Source organism: Anoplopoma fimbria, chromosome 15 (genome assembly GCF_027596085.1).
Source record: "Anoplopoma fimbria isolate UVic2021 breed Golden Eagle Sablefish chromosome 15, Afim_UVic_2022, whole genome shotgun sequence".
Taxonomy (NCBI): domain Eukaryota; kingdom Metazoa; phylum Chordata; class Actinopteri; order Perciformes; family Anoplopomatidae; genus Anoplopoma; species Anoplopoma fimbria.
The window spans coordinates 11,818,555-11,840,420 of NC_072463.1; the positions used below are offsets into that span (position 1 = coordinate 11,818,555).

The following is a 21,866-nucleotide window of genomic DNA, read 5'->3' on the forward strand; positions in this document are numbered from 1 at the left end:
GTGTACATACATATTGGATGCTGGATAAAAAAAACATTTCACACCGAGCACAGGGTTTTTGCATGGAAATTTTGTGCGGGAGAAGAAATATTCACTATTTCAATTTCAACAGAGTTCCACCTGTAGAATATACGTTTGACCCATGAAATCCTCTGTTCCAAGTGATGTCATACCTCCAGCTAGTTAGCTAGCTAGCTAGCGTGCTGCCAAAATGGGGGAAAATCTTATCAGTCTGGTTCCTAAACACCCAAATATAGTGCAAGAAATACAGACCACCTCAACAACCTAATAAAGGACGACGTAAACGGCATGAGACCGGCCAGCAGCATGGATACCATAAAGATGGTAACATAGCTGATACGTTCTCGCTAACGTCGGTCACAACGCGGGGCTAGCCGCGCCAGCTAGTGCTAGCATAACATTTGTTCATTTACGCATCATGTCGTTAACGTTAGCCCTTCAGACCTTTTCTTTCTGGATAGGTTTTTGTTGCAATATGTAAAATAAGGGATTTGTTTACCGAACTCGATTACGTGGATTATTTCGCTCCAGGCCCAGTTTGCATAGTTAAAAATAAATTAAAATTTGCATGGTGATTTTCCGTATTCCTGCAACGCATTTTTGAGAAACTGCTTTAACGCTGGTATTGTTCTACATTTTTCTCATCGTCAACCAATTCCATAAAACCACTTGACCCTTTGCGGTTAGCATGCTAGCTGAATCTAAAGGGACATTCCGCCATACTGGAGAACTAATTTGTTGGTTGCTGAAGCCAGAGTTACTTAAGCAGTTCATTATTTATTTAATTAAGTATAGTTATAAATGCTTTAATGTTTAGCCTAGCTTCACACAGAGACAGGAATTGGATGGAAACCGTTAGCCCTCTATACAAAGTTAGAAATGATTCCAAAGGTGTCTTATCCTCCTCATGAAGCTGGTGGAAAAAAGCTTCACTGGCAATATATGTAAAAAAAAAAAAAATCTCAAAGCAAAACCCACAGAATATTCAACTGCATTTTTATTTCTTCTGAATAAAAAACAACATAGGTTAAATACAAGCTTTCTTGAACAATGTTTCAAAAAATTAAGAAAATAGAATCATTTTTACAATAAAAAAGCTCTTGTCAATCTTTACCAGTATATTTAACACCTCAATCTGAGAGCAGACACTGGCATTTAGACATTTTTGCATAATGAATGTACCCAGACCACAGTGGCAGCTTTTCTTCTTGCGTGTCTGTCACACATGTTGTATGTAAAGGAGCAGACATGCTCAGGACATTAAAGTCATTTCATACATTGCATAAGGTATCAATGGACACAATGCAGTGTTGGAGCCGGACGATGCTTCGGCTCTGAAAGGACACATGCATAGTGGACGACAGAGGAGGACAGGGCAATAAGCAGAACACAATGCAGCATTAACACGCTCAATCTTATAGTTAACTTGCTAATACAACTCTTATAGTAGGCTGATTGTGAGTGCTTTATAAAGCTACATACTGAATAAATACAGGAGGTTATGGCACTGATACAATGATTAACTGGATGGTATACATGAAGCTTTAAGGCCATGGTAACATGGTTCCATGCAGCATGGAGCATATTCACACAGTAGAAGTCGGCACCGGTGGGGTTGATAGTTAAAGCGTGTGCCGAACTAACTCCATATTTTCCCCCATGTGCTTTCATTTTTGGCGGGGGAGTTATACTTTTGTGTCTAAACTGGGACGTGATAATCTAATGATGCTGAAGTGTAACGTCTTTGTGTCTCACCGGTGCTCTGACCCTAACGTGAACTCAGAAACATAATGGAGGACTTGCAAAGTTGCTGCTAAAACAAAGACTATAGCTGGGAAGATAGGAAGATTTACTCGATTTGGTCACTGTTGCCACAGCAACATGATAAATCAATAAAAGCCTACACATGGAGTATGTGAGGGTGTGTGGAGGTGTTTGGGTGTATTTTTAGGGGTGTGTGTGCGGAGTGGAAAGAGAGAGAGAGAGTGCAGGGTAAAACAAGTTATTTTGGGGGTTTGCACCAAAGAAAGTGTGAGTGCCAACGTTTACAGCTCGACCGCTGGCATCAGGAGCCCGACGCGGTCCAAGAGAGCGTCAGGGGCCACGGTACACGGCTTTCTAAGTGTTCTCACTGGTGGTTTAGGCTGTGAAGAAGCAAAAGAAGCACCTTCCGAAGAGAAAATCAGTTGAGCAGCTCTCAGGAGATGTACAGTAGAAAAAAATAAAAAAATAACAGCCTTCTTATTCCTGAAGATGAGTCATGAAATCAGTGTTAACAGGATAAAGATAAATAAATCTTATGCTCACATGCAAGAACACAAAAGACATGCTGTCAAATGTTCTACGGACACAATCAACCTACAAAGAGCGAGTTTGGTTCTTCAAAGTACATTCTGTAAATACTAACAGCAATTATGATACAGTCCTTCTTAATGTTCAGAGCGTTGGATGTGGTTTCCATGAGAAAATGTGTCATTAGAAGGGAAGAGAGCATGAGTTGACTGCCCACAAAAACACACACATACACACACACCTTCATTGGACAATAGTCTGTAAATGTAAGGGTAAAGGTTCTATCGGTCATGTGATAATGATTCTTCATGTGCACCGCCTTCTACTAAATTGTTGCCGGATGAGTCAACCATCTGTTAGTGTGTTTACACCGTGAGCAACGTGATCAACCACTGTGATAAGAGGAAGAGACGTGGTCTGGGATCAGGGGAGGGACGTTTGGTTTTGGCTTTCAAATTGGATTTATAAAGAAACCTCTCCCTTCCTCTCAGACTGTGTACTTTGTCTGTGTAAATTCTTTTTTATAAAAATAAGACCTTCTGGGGCCTGATCTTCATTCAAAATCACATTACCAATATTAGTAAAAACCAAGCTTTGGAGCATTATCCTGCTCAACAGTAAGTCTAAACACGGATGTTGTTTTGTTTGTTTTTTTAATCAATATTTCGGTTTTTAGCTTCATTTAAAAAAACAAACAAAAAAAACAAAAAAAACCACTGTTTCCCACAAGCCCCTGTCCATCGTGGGTTAAGCATCACAAAAAAAGTAAAATGGAGATTATTACAGGATGGGCTGAATGGCGTTTAAAAAAAGAGCAGGAGGGCTCTTGGGTATGATGATGCCTGTGCCACGCTGGTAAAATGGAAACATTGTTAAAAAAGAATATAGTTTATGTACAGTAAACCCCAGCAACATGTTTCACATTTAATGAGATGTTGCAAGTGGAACAGCAGCGGGGGGGAACCAGGACTATATTATCTAAAATCTATAAAAAGATATCTGCATATAAATTCTGAATCCGTAGGCCACGGGACGGGACTTTGGTATCAGAATCATTCTGGTTTCCATTTGTAGTCTGGGTAGTATTGACCAATCACGTTGGAGCAGGCTTTGGTTGCGTTCGGTTAAACAGTCTGTGTAGAGAGCATTGCAATGCAATTTGGGAACCTACCGGCTATTTTCTGACGATGATATATGGTTTTATTAGTTTAAAAGATTGAACTGTTAACCAATCCAGGTTGTAGACGTTTATGCTTATCGGACTGTTAATAACCAGGGCACGGGAATGTTGGCGGGCTACACCGGAACCACAGAAACATTTGTCGTAACACCCATAGACTTATCATCATCAGACCGTTAGCCGTTGGGTTCTGATGGGACTTTAGCTCTCTAGTGTACAGCACAGTTTCCAGCCAACAACTGGAGCCCACAGTCCACATTCAGATTGGGGTCCATGTGGTACGGACAGGCACACGCTGGTCTGAAAGCACTGTACAGCACTGGGGCTGTAATGCTATATTTAATCAGTTAAATGATCAAGTCAACTTCAAAAAAGATGGAAATATAAGATCCCAATGTTCCCAGTCACATCAGAAGGATTAGCCACGTTGCTCTTGGTTCGAACATACGATGATTTTACAATACCGGGGACACACAATGTCATTTTTTACCTTAAAATCTTTAAGAAATGAAACACAATGATTTAAAATATAAAGCTGCACTTTGTAGTTCTTTGCAAACTAGTTGTGTAACGTTGCTACATATCATCAGTACAACGTTAGCTAATAGCACAGCTAAAAGCACCTCAGGGAGTCTTTGTTGGTACCCTGGTTTTCTAATCCAGACCACTGGAGAGAACAGGGTCATGTCCAGTTCTGTTGCTTGCAGTCTTTGGTTTGGATCTCCTGGTTCGTGTTCTACTTAATGGCTGCTGGACTGCTGTTAACTCTCAGTAGGAATGCAGCAGGGACTTGTGTCATTGAAGCAGCTCATGTCCTCTGTCACGTGTTTTTACAACCTTTTCCAACAAAGGGTGTCAAAACAAATCCATGAGTGTGGTTTTGTTCCTGGTGTGGACGGTGGACACGAGCTTCAGTGTGCACTGTGTGTGCGAGTGTAGCAGACGTCTGAGTCACGATGGCCCCCAGCATGTGTTGTGCTCCGACACAAGCGGACAAGCAGACATCGATTACGGATGTTAGAGCTGCTACTGTCTGGTAGAAAATCTTAAAATCTTAGAATGAGCCCTGGATTTGTAGTCCTATTGCAATTATGCTGATCTTTAAGTAATTTGATGATTAGCAGATCATGATTTTTATAATGCATAGAAGCATGGATGTGAGGTTGAGCAGCGTCATCAAGTGTCAACTTGACGACGTAGTCCAGAATGATTAGGAGCACCGGTAAAATGTGGGACTTGTAGTTTGCAGATGTGTCTGCTACATCCGAGTAGAGCTGATATTAAAGGATTCAAAGCAAATCTATTAATGACTTGAGTTGTTTTTAAAATGAGTGGAAGGTTTGTTGCAGAGTCCACTGAACCGGTCCCGTTTGTGTTCTTACAGTCTTACCCATGATGACAGGAGGACAGGGGTCAACACTTTCTTCATAAGCCACGGTCCGTTCTAGAATAAGCTGCTGTAGAGAGTGAGGGGAGGCGTTACTCCCCTCTATGTGGGGGGCGGTCCGTCGTAACGGAGCATGACGTTGAAGGACCGGGCGAAGTTGTTGGAGAGGGAGCAGCTGTTGCCTTCCTCCATGAGGGGCAGCAGGAAGGCCAGGAGCAGCAGAGCGAGGAAGAGGAGCCACAGAGGAAGAGCCAGCCAACACACCCGCCGACACAAGCCGGGCTTCTGCAACAACAGCAGCAGCAACAGGTTAAAACCCTCTGAACCCTCCACTGATTCTACTGACAGTTGATTCTGGGTTTACCATTCACACATCCATTTAAATAAATGACTTATTATTTCTCCCTCTCTTACTGGGCATGGCTAGAGAGCCAGGTCGTGACACCATAAATCATAAAAAAAGAAATAATAATAGGCAAGTTGAATTTCTTTCATAATTTTCTTTTAGATAAAAAGAAATTGGGAGAAAAAATATAATCAACATATTAAACATTTTTCCAAGTGCCCATAAGAGTTCTACCTCTTGCGGCAGCTGGATTTTCATGTTGTCACAAGGTCACATGAGAATTAAGGGATCACGTTTAACACCAAAATCCATAGTCAGGCTTCAATTTACGCATTTGAGTCCGGTACGCCAGAGCACGGACCAATGAGCGCCCTGTGAGGAGCTACTGCTGTGACCACAGAGTCAACAATGAGAGGTGAGCAGAGACGCTGCAGTAGCACCAGTTTGTTCAGAGCTGGAGAGTCACAACACTAAATGCTTTTTCTCAGAGAAGGAAATGTCCGCTCTCCTCCCAACATTAAGTTTGATTAACAGATGGCGCGTCCAATAACCTGCCAAGTATCTTTTTATAAAGTGCCCGATCTTTCCAAACAGTTTTCAACGACGGTTTCTCAGAGGGATCTGTGTCACAAACCATCTGGCACGACAGCTTAACAAGCTATAACGTGCTTTACATATTTAGCTATTTACATAGTTTGTTTTTATTTTTGATTATAACAAGATTACTTCCTCATAGAGTCAACTTATAAAAGAGCTGGATGCTCATTGATGGAGGGACGATAGAAGTTATAAAAGCTCAACACTCGTTTCCTGGCAGCATCAAATGGACCTCATTACGCACTAACTCATTAAAAAAAAGTTTATTTTCTCAACTTGTAAAAGACCGTGTGCAACAGATATTAAACATAAAGGTTGTCATTGTATGCATTATGTTTGACGTAGATTGGCTTACCATTAATACACTGCTGGGAGCTGTATTTACCCTTAAGGTAGAGAGACATTCATTTTTATAAGTAAATAAAATAATATTCTAATCAAAAACCTCACTGTTTTCTGATCTGCTCATTCTTTAACAATCAACAATATGTGTTGACAGTTTGCTTTTTGGGATTGCATGGTTCTGACCTCGTGTACGTCTCTCTTCTACAAATGAGTTGGCTTCTTTTTATCTGCATCTCATGAGTCTTTCATATCTACATAGGGAGCTGGTCCTCTTCACAGAGTCCACCGTGTTGAACCGCCATGTTTCTACAGTAGCCCAGAACGGACACACTAAACCCTGGCTCCAGAGAGACTTTCATGTTTAACGTTACCTGAAGGCCACTGTTGTAGACTCTACATGAAACGGTGGTATCGTGAGCTGCAGAGTGCAAAACCCTGGTACCCCCAGCCACCGTCTGACCTCCTTAGATAAAGCAGACCACTAGACGCAGTGGTGGCGATAGCCTGGGAGTGAGGTGAACGTGGTACCACGGTTTTGCACTCGGCGGCTGGCGTTACCACAGTCTTGGAGAGGGAGAAGTGAGTGGACGAGTAATCAGTTGGTTGTAATCTGCAACCACAGCGCTTAATTCAACCAAATCCTACACACTTTCCCTTTAAGACAGAACTCTTTCATACTTGCCTTAAAGACAACACATCCACATGTGCCTCAACTGCTTTTTTAGATTTCTGCCTTGTATTCTTCACAATGTTTTTTATTTTCTATTCCTTTATTAGCTAATACACTCTGGACAAAGTTTGGAAAATGACATATTTTGTACTTGTATCAACAAACAATGTAAGGTGCAGATTGAGAAAGCCTGGTAAGTTAAAGGACTCTGAAGATGAAAGCAGAAGCAGTCCGCCCACAGAGTCGCACACATCATGTACCACGGTGAAGGATTCAGATCAGGCCCCGACACTCTTTCCCGTTTCTCTCTGAATCCTGTTTGCCGCCTACGCTCATCTCTCACCTTCTGAGCCCTGCGTCACACAGCCTCACTGGAAATAACTCCATGATAAACTAAAGGCACCATTCACTGAGGCCCGGCATCAAACACCAACACAGCAGACAGCAGATGGGCTGCTTTGGTGAAAGATTGTTGTGTGAATCTCGTTTGCTAAAATCCATGACACTTACACTCTGTAGTACACATAAAAAAAAGTAACAACTAAAGTTCCTTCATACGACAGTGTGGAAACGTTCTTCTTCCCTTAGGATTGTAATACCTTAGAAGTAAACGTTTCCTTATGACTTATTGCCATTATGAAATATGAGTAACTGTAGGGACCTAAATGTATTATGTGATGTGTCATGTTTCTGAATGTTAACAATTATCTCTCATTGACAAATTGTGTGTATTCACTGCCATAGTAAGAACAGTAGGTAGCACTTTACATCTCAGCTCAGTAATAACGTGGTAATAGTGGAGTAATAGTTTATAATAAAGAGGTAATACTACAGTAATACCATGTAATTAACTAAATAATGTAACAGCATTTTGCAGCCCGGATCATGGTTATTACACAGGAACTAGTGCAGGTGTTTCCAGGTCACTTGTCTTGATGTATTTCAGCAATATAAAATGGGAATTAACAATTTTGACTTCAAAAGGATTTTCATGTGATTCTGAAGGTATTATACTGATAGAAGCCGTTAATATTGGGAAAACAATATATTATCTCACTGTCATCAGGGTATTGACCCATTACTGTCAGGATATTACCATTTCTAAAACCAAAAATTGCACTGATACAACCATTGTATTGTTTCGAGGTTACCATATTGTTACCAAAATATTCCTATTGCCAACGCCGTTGGCCTCGCTCAGAGCCCATCCATACCATAATTACACTACTATAGGAGCAACAGAAGTCAGACGGCAGCTGGTGGTAACACTGTTTTACACTCTGCAGCTCACGTTACTGCAGGTGCACACGCGTGTCAGAGAAATATGGTGGCTAATGTGTAGTTTGTCCATTCTAGGCTACTGTAGAAACATGGCGGTGCTACACGATGGACTCTGAAACCTGTCTGATTATCTGACAGGTTGGACCTCATCTGACCTTTTGTCAGTGATGTCACAATACTGTTACCTTATGAGTACTACTTCCACCAAATGTACTATAATTAGTTTGACTGTTGTCATGACGATAAGAGTAAATCCCATGGAATAGAAGTAGCCGGTCAGTTAAGTAAAAAAAAAAAAAGTGATACAGAATGAGGGCTGGGATAGAATTACATAGGAATCTATTAGAACATGTATGAGCTTTTATCTTCAGAAACATTTTCAGGTGTTTAAACACAACAAGCCCCGAGGACAATCCCTTCAGTGGGACAGAGAGGGACATGAACGCTGGGTTTGACTGTGTGCGTAAAGGTTAATGATTGATGGAAACGGAAGTGAAACTAGCTAGCCATACCTCTGTATGACAAACACCCACAGGACAAAGGTATGTGTGTGTGTTTCTTAGAGTCAGCCGACACTACGTCAGCTACCTGTGTCTGAGGAGGGCTGGGTATTGTTAGAAAAATGACTACTACCACTATCAATAGAGTACTTCATTTGCTACATTTCTTACCCAACATGTAAGTGGAAACTTCATGTAGATGGAAACATTGCCAATGAAACATTGCCAACATTGCGCAATATGCCTCAACCGCCCCAGTTGACTTTTTATCAGATGGCACAGGCGCTTGGCGTAGCCATGCTTTCCAACGCTTTGGTGACATCTCGGCAACTCTGTTAAATACTCAGCACTCGACTTCACCCACAGCAGACTGTGTAGGCTGTAGCTGATGGGGTAGTGGGCCGATCATACGTGGCAGTTAATTCAAAGAACGCTTGAAGTGGCTGCGAGCAAAACTATGCAAAAAGTCATGTTTTTCTAGATCTGGGTACTAAAAGGATGTGATGCGGGTCTGGTTTGACTGGAGGAGTCTCAGCACTACTCGGTACTGGGTTATTAAGAGTTTTAAACGTTGACCTTCCCTCTTATCTTCATGACTCTTTCACAGCCATTGGCAGTTGTGCAGCCTGTTATTTACATTGGTTTGGTTGATATTTTTTTCCTACCCACATATTGCTAAGACCTGCACTCCTCGGCCTCTGATTGGCTAGTATTCGTTGCCTTCTTGCTTCTTTTAAATGTTACTCTTAACGTTGCCCATATGGTGGGAATAAAGTCACAGATCCGTGTTGGTGTGGTGTCATAACTCAAATTAATGTTAACCTTAGATGTGATAGAGCACAAGGATTAAGAACATTACAAAATGGCACTTCATATCAAAATGCTTGCAGAAGTATCCAATAGTGATTCCCAGCCCTATGACCGAGTGAATGAAGATCTAAAACGGAACGTTAGACAGTGAGTGAAAACAGGTTAAATAGACAGAATAAGAAAGATTATGTGTTTTTTTAACATAAAAGCACGTAAACATGTTCCGGTAGAAACCCAAAATACACGTATGAACCTTAATATGAACCTGATATGTCCCCTATGAGGTCTAGGATTTGTGCGTGTGGACCTACATCTACTCTTGTAATAAACAGGGTAAATTCACAATAATGTACATTTGAACATTTGTTTGATCGCTGGCCAGCTACCATCAATTACACTCGACATTTCCTGCAGATATCTTGACAGAAAAAGTATAGAAGTACTTTTTACATTGTGCGAGCTTATGGATAACTCATGTATTCTCTACCTGCGAGTTCTGATAAATTAATCTGCTCATGGTTATGTTAAGCATAACGTGGAGCTATTGTGTCTAATTCACAGCGTTAGAGAAGCGTGGGACTCATCAGAGGCTGTGAATGGAGACGGGAGGATTCCTGGTGGAGTTAAGAGTCCGGCTCGTTTATCAATCTGTATAAAAGGCTTAACTGTTGTCTTAGTTTCAGTTTGGCTGATATACCTTCATAAGCCATGTTGCTTTTGGAACCAATAAAGCACAATGTTTCTGGCACGTCTCAGACTGATATATCTCGATAACCACTGGATGGAAACTACCAAATGAAGTTCACAGATTCATGTTCCCCTCAGGATGAATTGTAAAAACATTTTAACCCGTCCAATACATCAGCCATAGTTTTATTTTCTATTTAATGTTACTTAGCAAATGTTAGCATGCTGGAATGCTAAACTAAGATCGTGACCATGGCTAACGTTATACCTGTTCACTTCACTATGTTAGCATGCTGACTTAGAGCTGTGGTCTGAACCAAAACTGAGTCTGCTAGCTCAAGACTCTTCTACCCATTAATGTAATTGTATTGTGCAGTTTATTGTTGTGTTAGAAGTACAGATCAGTATTCTGATCTGGCAGAAACCCAGTGTGAGAATACTGGCGCATGTGTGCTGAAAGGACAAGTAGACACTAGAAGAATGCAGCAAATAGGCCTGATAAACTCACTTCCTACTGGTGACTGCATAGCTAGCAGAGGCTTTGACAGCTCAGAGACATGAAGCCCAACAGTTGCAGAGAGGACAGGATGTATATTGTTGAGCTGACGTGCACACAAAGACGCCTGTCATTCCAAGATGAAGAAACATTATGTTTAAAAGACTCAAAGAATCACAAGGAAACGCAAACTCGATTTTTTTCCAGCACATCAATTATTCTGGTAAAGTCATAAGTTGCTGCTAAATGGTGGGTGTTTTTTGTTTCATGGCAAAAGAAGATAATGTAGTGACTCCACAGACCATCTAGTCAATAAAACAATCAACCCCCTCTCCTGCAGATGAAGGCAGCCTGTAAAGAGCGTGTGAAAAGATACAGGAATGTTTGGAGGGCTTTTCAGCAGAGGGGTCTGAGGGGTCAATGGGGGGCCAGAGGGGGAGGGCAGGCTTTAATCTGCTCACCAGCCACCCCCTTACTAAATCAATGGAGCGGGTGAGGGGTTTGATTTGCTTGACTTGATGCCAGTCCTGGGTGGTCAGGTGTTTGGCTCTCTTTGGCCCAAAGACCTCTGGGAAATTTCAATACAGGAGAGCACTTAGTTCAGATGTTTTAGAAAGACCCAAACATTTACTTTTTATGCACCTCACATTTCCTCCACTACAAGAAAGAATAAAATACACGTTATGTTTTCAGTTCCTTTGAACTAAATCGTCTCATTGTCTATGTAAGCAGCCATGCAATGCATTCTGGAATGTCGTTGGCCGCAGCTCATTTGCATAAAGTTGAGGTCTTAGCTAAGTCGTTCAAATCCCGGGCGTCAGGAGCGGCTCCGCACCTCTGGAGACGGACTGTTCAACGGCTGAAAGGCTATCGTCTCGGATCAAATGCATTCACAAACACATTTCAGTGAACTTCCAAACTTGCTGCCATGTTTGTCGTCCAATCAGGTTCCTGGTGCCTGGTGGCAGCCCAGCAAGTGTTCAATGCTGAAAAGCAGCGCAACCCCTCACTTTTAAACTTGCCCCTGTGGACATGTACCATAATACTCCTCAGACAAATGTAAACTCAGGGAGTAAAAAAAAAAAAAAAAAAAAAAAAAAAAAAAAAAGCACCCACAGGTTAAATGTAAAAAAATAAAATACTTAAGAGCAATGAGGTTTACTAAAAAAGTGACTATAATTTGTTCCCACGGCTATCTGAGGAAGCTGTGTTGAGTGAAGAGGTCGCAGCAGCAGCAGCAGCTGGGCATCATTTCAGAGGCTTCTCATCAGTCTGAGTCGGTCAGGTCTCCAGTCTGTGGGTCAATATGTCTGACACTAATGCTGAAACAATTCCCTGATTAACCAATTAGACCGAAAAAGGCTGTTTTTATATTTTCATACTGTTTATCGTGTTCCTCTCACTTCTTTTTGGGGTTTAGGATTGTTGGTTGCATACAAGGCATTGCAAGACATCAGTTTTGGCTCTTGGAAATTATTTTCACTATTTTCTGACAAGTTCCAGACTAAATCTGTTAATCAGAAAAAATAAATAAAGATAAATAACAGTGTAATGCAGACTAGGAGCTGACTCTATGAGCTCTGAACACGTGTTGTGTGTGTAAACTAGTGCTGCTCTTTTCCACCATGGTGACTTGTTAGCTGGTGGAGCCTCATGCCACCAGTTACGATGTCCATCGTTTTAACAACACTTCATCGTTTGTTGTTACCTTTTGCAGCTTTTCTGCGACAACCGGCTCCTCTTGTTTGGTTTGGACTCTCTGCAGAGAAATGAAACATAGACAGAGTTACACACACCTTGTGCACTGGATCATCATACTAAGTTCAAACCACATTGGAGATCCTGACTGACTGCTGACTCATGCATTTTGGTGTCATGTAGCACAGCCCGGTCGGTGGCACTTAAAAAAAAAAAAAAAATCACGTGAGGTTGTGAATACGTTTGTTTATATTTGGTTCCACCACATCTGGAGAAGACTGTCAGTCCACTGAGCAGCAGCTACTTTGCAGATGTGTGATAGTGGATCTTAGGCGTGACTGTGCAAGCAGTGCTCTAAATAATGTAACACCGCCACCTTGTGGTGAAAAACATCAGTGTGACGCAGGAGGACCCTGGAATACAATAATATTTACAGAATATTACTAAAATAATTCATCTGTGCTCTGGATTTAAGATTTGTTTCTGTATGATGATGATAATCCATTATTAACAGGACGAGTCTGATATTTCTGTTGCATCCCAGCAGCTCAATTTGCAACAAAGACAAAAACTTCAAGACAAGAAACAAGGAAGTAAACGTTAAACATACCATTTCACTCAGTGCAGACATTACACTAAAGACCCTTCATCCTAAATCTGATCTGAGATTAGGCTCCATATCTAATTTTATTATTTCATATGGGGGAACCCTTTATCTCAGAGTTTACGCACACAGAAACCTGTCTATTATCACCTATACCAAGGGTCCTTAACTTTTATTTTGGGACCAAAAATTCATGTTCCCAGAGACCAAGGCAATTATCCCATAAAAATAATCAAATACACAAACGTGTGTTCAGTAAATCCTCTCACATGTCACAAACCTTACATGAGCTGACAAAGGCTTCATACATTCGACAATGTATGTGAGAGAAATGGCATTGTATGGCAAATGCATTGTTCACCTGGCAACAGGAGAGCCAAAGCTGGATTGGAGGATCACAGATTATAAGGACATACGCCTGTTGCGGTTGGACTGGAGTTAACGGACACATCCAGTCACGCCACAAACTATATACATGATAACTGCCACCTGTGTGTAGATGAGCAATCAAGACTACTCTAACAAATATGTAGTGGACTTTCTGAGTTTAGCGTTGACTAAAGTACAATGGAAACAAAATGGGCCGGCCTGCAATGAGAATATTCAACCTCCCATTTAGGATTGTTGCCTACATACACAAAAAGCCTTTTAAAAGGAATTAGCTTTGACGCCACAACGCTAAAAGGTCAGCTCTGCTCTCACCTTGGCACCGGCCCTGGACCTGACGTCTCCCACGTCCTTCAGTTTGGACTTGTAGAGCATCCAGCGGTAGCGGAGCTCCTCCAGACTCACGTCTTCTGCTGCTCCAGAACCAGCATCGCCGCCCGGACTCTCCTGGAGCAGCAGCTGGAACTGCTCCTGACCCCAGCCCACTTCTGCCCTCAGAGCCTGCACCAGGACACAGCAGAGACCTCTAGGTAAGTGGACTAGAACAGGGCATTCATGGTGTCTGAATGACAAGCAGCAACAAGTGCAACACAACTAAAAGTTTCACCACAAGAGGTCAGTGTGAAGGTGCTGTCAGCTGAGAGGTTTTGTTTCTCTGTAGGTTTCTTTCCCTAATGTTGACAGACATTAATAATAATAATAACAAGCACTTTTAGTGGACGAACATTGACGGTGAGGAGTTGCCTGAAGGATTACACGACAGCTCACTGAGCGGCTGCAGCACTCTTCATTAATACTGAAACAATTTAAAAAAAAGGTTAAGATAAGATAAGATAATCCTTTATTAGTCCCGCAGCAGGGACATTTGCAGGATTACAGCAGCATAGGGTAAAGTGCACACAAGAGACATAGTAGAAGAAAGACAAGATAAAAATAAAATGCAATAAAAACAACTATTATAAATAAGCAATAACAAACAGTAAAATCCACAATAATTGAAATATTATATGTACAGACAGAATAACTATTATAACTATAATTGCACAGTGTATTTATATTGCAGAGGTTTTTAGTGTTGTGTGGTCTACTGGGAGCAGAGCTGGTTGTGCAGCCTGACAGCAGCAGGAAGGAAGGACCTGCGGTACCTCTCCTTCACACACCGGGGGTGAAGCAGCCCCCATTAGTCACTTAAGCCCCTTTTGCCACTGGACAAAATAACAGGAACAGCCAATAACACCAGACTTTTGCCAGTCTGCATTCATTCCCAGGACAATAGGGATCACCACGTCTGGTTTGAGAGTTTGAGAGAGGGACTGAATAAGTAACAGACATAAGATAAGATAAGATAATCATTTATCTAAGAGAAGAGATAACCAGCATAATACTTCCACTTTTGGCTAACCCTGCTCTGAGGTCAGCCGGCACGTCCGTGATGTTGAATGTGACAAACCAGGGGGAAAAAAAAATGAATTGTGAGAATGCCAGTTCAACGGAACGGCGTAGTCACGATGGGAAAGGAGTCCGTTGACTGTTTAGAAAGGTTATCCCATGTTAAAAAAAAACCTGCATATACGCGCTAATTTTGGTGGAAAAAGGGTATTAGAATATTAGGAAACAGGACCTAGGTGGAAAAGTCCTGAAGTTACCCTTTAACACTTAGAATACTGACAGATCATTCTTTTTCTAGAGCATAAAACAACAAAAACATGCTGCCGTGTTTTCTAGAATCTCCTGCAGCGTGTAGCTGTGGTCGTGTTGCTTCGGCAGCACAGAGACAGGAAGCTCAGGTTCTTCTACAGCACCAATACAAACCTCAGTTCAGTTCATCTCAGACTGTATGGACATGTGTCCAACATCACTGGTCAGAGTCACTCATTCTCAGAGCGGGAAGGGGAACATGTGGAGCTTCTGGGAGGATTTAGCCGCGCATGGATTACACTGTGCTACTCGTACATTCACACATGTGCTTCCTTATCACTGCCTGACGTGTGGGTGTGATATGCAGACAAATATATGAGTGGAACCACAGGTGACAGACTGAGCAGTGCCTCACACGGTTACATCACAGTGTGTTACCCTGAGCACATTATCTTTGATTATTATCATCCATTAGGTTATCTGTAAAATGGGATCCGGGGTACCTGACCTCATTAATTACTGAAAGTGCACCTCCACTTCATCTCTTATTACATCACTGTCAGGGGCATTGGCTCTGATGTCAAAGTTAACACCATATTGGTAGCATATACTTTAATAATAATAATAATAATAATAATCAGCTTTATTGGTCATTGTACATACTTATATATATTAAATGTAACCTCTGCATTTAACCCATTCCTGAGGAGCAGTGGGCTGCAGAGGGGCGCCCGGTGAACGGCTTAAGGTTCGGCGTCTTGCTCAAGGACACCTCGACATGTGAACCGTAGAGGCCAGGGATCAAATCGGTCACCTTGCAGTTGCAGGACCAGCACTCTAGCACATGATCCACAGCCGCACAGCAGGGTCATACTACACCTGCAGACTGAGCTGTGACAGTGTGTTAAGGTCAACACAAGCTCACCTTGAGTGTGTCCTGTCGGATCTTGACTTCTTTGGCGCCGAGTGTTGCTCCTTTGCTGCTGAAGATCCCTGAGAGCAGTTCATTCTCTTTGGACAGCCAGGCCTCAAACTCCCTCCTCCTGGATCTGTACTCCCCTGTGGCCCCCTAAAAAAAAAAAAAAAAAAAAAAAAAAAAAGACCCCAAACAACTCATAAAACTCTTGCTCAGCACACATCAACACTATCAACCAGTAAGCGGTCACTTTGTGCCGTTGTCTGTGGCGATACTCGGCAGATGATATAAGTAGTTGTATTCTTGCCAGTAGCTTTCGCGGCTGCCATTTTTAGAGGTCATTTCATTCAAGTCTGTCTCATTGGATTAGACGCGTCTCTCACGATGTGATCCTAACCGTTGTCATCCAGATTCTCCTGAATTTCAACCATGTTTGAATTTATCAGGGCGGCCACGATTTGGGCAGCATATGGTTCATGAGGTTTAAGACCGGATCTGTTAAACCCGTCAGGTTACCAGATTATTCTGGGCCAACATCGGTACCGACCAGTGACCTGGACCGGCTTTCTCCTCTGATTGTCAGGAGGGCTAAATCAGGGTTAAATCGAACCCAAAATCCTGTAGTATGAGCCCGGTTTAAAACTGGAGCGATGACAGAACATCTCGTCACTGTAATGAATGGTAAGCTCTGAACTCACTTCATTCTGTTTCATTTTGTCAAATTAAACCCTCATCAGCACTTTGGAGGTGAGACGGAGATTTTTGAGCCAGAATTGTCTGTCGCTCAATGTCTGTTGGATGATTGGATGGATTCCTGGCAGGGCACACATTCTTTTTTTTATTAAAACTGTTTTCTGCACTGTATATTGGCCATGCAGAAAGGTGATGTGGGATTCAGCCTTGACAAGCAGCCAGGGTTTTTTTATATGGAACATTTCATATTTACTTTTTACCCCCATAGTCAGTTACAGGTGACTGGAGGTTTGGATATTTCTGACACAGGGAAAAAAAAATCCTTACTGTTGAATTATCAGTTAAAAACACTGTGCTGAAAAAAAATTCTGTTTCGTTGAGTAAAAGACTTATGAGAGAGAAGTTGGCTCTGAGGCTGAGAGAGCATCGCCGTCATTAAATACTTTCAGCAGCTTGACTCAGTTCACTGGATCAGTTTGGGATGAACTGAGTACTTGGGTCATGGTGAGGTGTTTTGCACTTGTGGATATTGTGGTATTATGCACAAAACAAAGGAAAGGAAGCCACAACTCTTTAGTATTCCTGTGTGTCTGAGTGGAAGAACATTTACTTTATAACTAAGCGTAAACTATGAAACTAAATGTACAGAGACGAACGCCCAGACTACTGGCTCGGTCCAGACTGCTACTCTACAAAGCAAACCAAGGGACAGGAAATACGAACACTGCACCACCATACCGTTGGGTGTTGGGTTGGTGTTGTTGGTGGTTGCTTGGTGGGGTCCCTTCTGAACAGCATGAACGCTCCTCCTCCTGGACTCAGGCCTTCCCCTGCCGCCACCCTGCCTTCACCGGAGATCATTCTACTCCCCTCACCATAGCTGACCTTTGACCTAAGTGATGTTCCCTCTCTGTCTGCAGCCAAGATGCTGCCGCTGCCCCCTGTTGATCCATCACCGTCAGGGCTTCCGGTGGAACCTTTCCAGCTGCGGACGCTCCAAGCGGAGGAATCTACTTGGTCTCCTATCAAGGAGCGTCCGCTGTCCTCGCCTGTCCTTGACGGGCTCATGTGTTTATCGTCTTGTCCAGACAGAATGAGGCGACCTTCACCGTTGCCCTGGATCTGTCCACCCTGCCCAGTCACTACCCCCTCCAGGCTTCCTCCTACTCCTCCTCCAGACCCAGAGCCGGCCGCGGCTGCGTACACCCCATCTGGCTTATCTTGTTTTCGGCCTCTCAGGCTCCTGGAGCCTCCTGCCCCGACCTGACAGGCTTCCTCCCCTAGACTGAGCTCTGTCGCCAGGGATGCGCTGTCTGCAGACAGGCCTCCGACACTCCATGAGTCAGGCTGTGTCTGATCTGTGGAGCCGTTCAGCAGCCTGGCAGAGGAAGAAAGAGAGAGGTTAAGTGTTTTTCTAAGTCTGATTCGAAACGTACACATGAAAAAACACAATGCTCTTCTAGTTTCTCTAGCCTTCAATCAGCATTTTCTGACATAAAACTTTCTTTCCTTTTATTAATATGCATGCATTAGTATCCCTTTATATAAACACTCAAGGGACTGAGCTGGAATGTGCATTCTAGACCTTAGAAACCGCACATTTCACAAGAAATTTTACAAGCGATTCTCAATTTGCTTTGCAATCACAGAATAACTGGCCCTTGTGATAACTCTATTGTTGGAACTTCTACCAAGAATCCAATGGGTCCTTGATAGCTACATGTAAGAGCGACATTCAAGAAGTGGCCAATGTCACTGTAGGCCAAACACAACTCTGACAAAGTTTTATTGATCGTATTGAAAATGTCTTATTTCACTCATTCTAATGTCTAGAGCTTTCTGTCTTACATTCAACACCCTGTCAGGCCTTATCCCAATGCTCAATAGATGGAAATAACAGTAACAAGTGATATCAAAGACGAAAGAACACAAAAGTCATTTTTTTCATGTACCTGTGAAGATTGAGACTCATATTGTACAGGGCCAACCAGGTCTCTCGTAGGCGCTTAATGTCTCGCAGAATGTGAACCTGTCCATCCTCTGAAGTCCTCTCCAAAACCCCCTGGCCCTGGACCTCCATCTGCTGCAGCTGCAGCTCCTTCTCAGGAAACTCTCCCAGAGCTCTCTGTGGACGAGGACAACGCGGCCCTTTAGTGAACGTGTTGGTAGTGAACTTCATAAAGTGTGACCCTTTGCATCACTGTAAAGGGGGTTTTCAAAACATGTCAAAAAAGACAGGTGATTCATTGTTTTCAGTAGCAGCAGCACTTTACTGTATGCCATATGTCTGTCTGTGAGTCCAGCTGTTGTAGAGGAAACAGCTCTGTTTTAGTGAAGTACACACATTTGTCCATTAACCAAGCAACAGACATTATCTAGCTGCAAGCTCAGCCTAGAGGAGAAAAAGGAAAAATAAAAAATAAACCTAATTTTGTGTTACCAATATCTAGTACAGGGATCTTCACCAATAAGCTTGTGAACTACTCGTTACTGAGTGGCTCATTAAAGGTTCAAAGAACATTTCAAAACATTTGATGACACACAGTCACTTTGTTTAAATTTCTATTCAATTCAATTCAGACACGCCTCCACCTCCCGACACAAAATGATAATTTGCCAATTAGCTGTCAATTTAACGAGTTTTGTTACTTTCAGGTTTGGTTAAATCAGTGACGCCGTAACATAAAGCGTTGTTAGCATACTGACAAGTGCCAGCTTTGAGTTTTTTTTCAAGGATGTAAATGACAAAGATGTGTGTCTCATTTGCTGTGCGAGCATGTCAGCCGGTTAAAGTCGTAACGATGAACGCCACTTCACCAAGAAGATGCCGGCCACTGTTCCCCCAAACTGAAGAAGAGGAGCAGCGCAGCCACAGAGGCTTAGCCCAGCCTAACAAAACACTAAACAGCCTTCTTCTGGAACAGGATGGTAATAGAGGAGATGACTTTCCAGCAGTGTGTGTTTGACATCTGTGCATTGTGGTTTACCTGATAGGGAAAAGAGATCCTCTTAATTCAGTAACCACACATTCATGTTTAATGCTGACTCAGCTGTGAAGATTTAAACACACAAATTGTTGAATTTGCAAAACTCATTCTATTGCTGCTGGATAAGAAAGAACGGGGATTTTTCCAATCACACCTTGTCACATCATTTCCTGTCTGTGGTGAAGTGCACATATTCCTCTGTAGCAGCTGTTTAGTGTGCAAACACACTGAACCAACAGTGTTACTTTGCTGGAATGGATTTCTACACTCAAGGTGTCTGTTTTAGGCTGATAAGATGGCTGCTACTTTTTTCTTTTTTTTTATTCCTAAAAAGGGAGACTTTTTCTTCACACAGAGACACAGTTGATATCCGTTGAAGAGCTTTAAGAAGCCCGGTGCTCCTGAACAGGATGACAGACACGTCTAACAATGCTCTAAATTAATGAAATGTACTGGTGAAGAATCTGGAGCCGCGCTGCTGATGAGATGGGCAGGTCTGTCAGTGTAACAATGAACGCTGTAATTATAAAGAGTCTCTGTGGTATCTCATTAACATTCATGAACGGGGCCGTCACTAAGGTCACTGCGAGCTGCTGTCACTCCTTTTACAGAGAACAGTGCTTGATGATATGAAATGAGAAGCGGGGGATAAAGGGGATTTGAATGAATTTATGAGTTTATCCATCATGAACCCGACACCTGCAGGTCTGGGTTTCCACATCACAGTCCTGACATGCAGACTGTAGAGAGAACCAGACTGCAGACCTCACCTCTCTCTCTGCTTTTATAGGTATTCTTCATTTTTCCTTTGTTACTCTGCTTACTACTATGATTATATAAATCATTCATGTCATATACATTGAATGTGTTGTATCTCTGTTATGCTGTTCATTCTGTACACATGACATCTATTGCATTCTGTCCATCCTGGGAGAAGGATCCCTCCTCTGTCGTTCTCCCAGAGGTGTCTTCCTTTTTTCTCCCTGTTAAAGGGGTTTTTTAGGGGAGTTTTTCCTGTGAATGTGAGGGTTCAGGGACAGAGGATGTTGCATGTGTACAGATTGTAAAGCCCTCTGAGGCAAATTTGTGATTTTGGGCTATATAAAATAAACTGAATTGAATCATGAGGAAACTACATTTTATATCATTTGGGTTAGAGCTGCACCATATAATGTTATTGTTGAATATTGCGATGACAATATTACTTGTGATAAATAAACAGATATTAAACGGTACCCAGTTCATGACTCAGACTTGCACAGGCCATGGAAATTAAACCCAGTATGATTGTTTTACCAGCAAAATCCTAATAACAGAAACAGTTCAGACGAGTGTTTCGGCTGGTGAAGCACTGCAGTTCAAGACGGGTGTGAAAATATGACTCATTCAGGAATAAATAACGTTGCCTTTTTTGCCGAGTAATATTTGACATTCTTTGCTAAAGACACAAACAATGTCAAAACTAACAAATGATACGACAAACAAATTGATCGCACAGAAACAAATGAATGTGTACGATGTTACAGGTTCCCTCCCGCATCCCGGTATTAGAATAAAGAAGGAGAGAATGCGAGAACACACACCTCGGCTTCGTGCTGGCGACCCTCTACGCTCCACTCTCCTGAGGGGCCGTGGAAGGACTCCAGCTTCTGCTTCATGATCATCAGCCACTTCTCTATGTTCAGCAGGCTGTCGTGGAAGCTCTCGTGCTCTGCGATGCTGTCCTCGCTCTCGTGCACCTTCACCTGCAAACAGAAGAAAGAGGTCGGTCGGTCGGTCAGTGGTCTGGAAAAAAAACACTACATTCCATTATTGTTTTACGGCTCAACTGATAAGACATCACTGTAAATCCTTGGTGTTTGTGTACTTCTTTAATAGTGACAGATCAGTGTGATCAAAATGAGCCCCTCTGTAACCTTTGGGTATAGGGATGGGATGATGAAGGATTTTATGGCAGATAACAAGTAAATCCACTCGCAGTAAGATGATCTTGGTGAATTTGCATTATAGGGACAATCGTTAATATCCTCACATGACAGATACAGATTGAAAAATAGAGCCTGCATAAAACAATTAGTATGTAAGAAAAGAAGAACAGACTGACAATGTAGCGAGTCCTTTCTTTCATCTCTTCTTTATGTATGCAGGGCGACCATCTGATTTATGATTATTTTATACAAGATGGATTGAGTTTTTCCTAAAAAGGATGTTCACTTAAAAAAAGATGAGTCCATCTCTGATGCAATTTAAATATTTGTTTCTTAAAAAAAAATCTAAAGTTAAGTAATTCCAGAATGTTTCAGGGGCATTTTAAGAGCTTTAGGGCATATT

General features: G+C 42.2%; 1 protein-coding gene across 2 annotated transcripts in view; it reads right to left on the bottom strand.

Moving 5' to 3' along the window:
- Positions 1-1,016: 1,016 nt before the first annotated feature.
- syne3 (spectrin repeat containing, nuclear envelope family member 3) overlaps positions 1,017-21,866 on the bottom strand; it is a 41,426-nt gene continuing 20,576 nt past the window's right edge. For both annotated transcript variants that reach the window (XM_054614139.1, XM_054614138.1), the window contains exons 12-18: positions 21,119-21,280; positions 18,501-18,673; positions 17,287-17,926; positions 15,865-16,008; positions 13,617-13,802; positions 12,321-12,371; positions 1,017-5,165 (exon numbers count right to left, since the gene is read on the bottom strand). In XM_054614139.1, the coding sequence (XP_054470114.1) occupies positions 4,983-5,165; positions 12,321-12,371; positions 13,617-13,802; positions 15,865-16,008; positions 17,287-17,926; positions 18,501-18,673; positions 21,119-21,280 (1,539 nt within the window). In that variant the 3' untranslated portion in view covers positions 1,017-4,982. The remainder of the gene's footprint in view (positions 5,166-12,320; positions 12,372-13,616; positions 13,803-15,864; positions 16,009-17,286; positions 17,927-18,500; positions 18,674-21,118; positions 21,281-21,866) is intronic.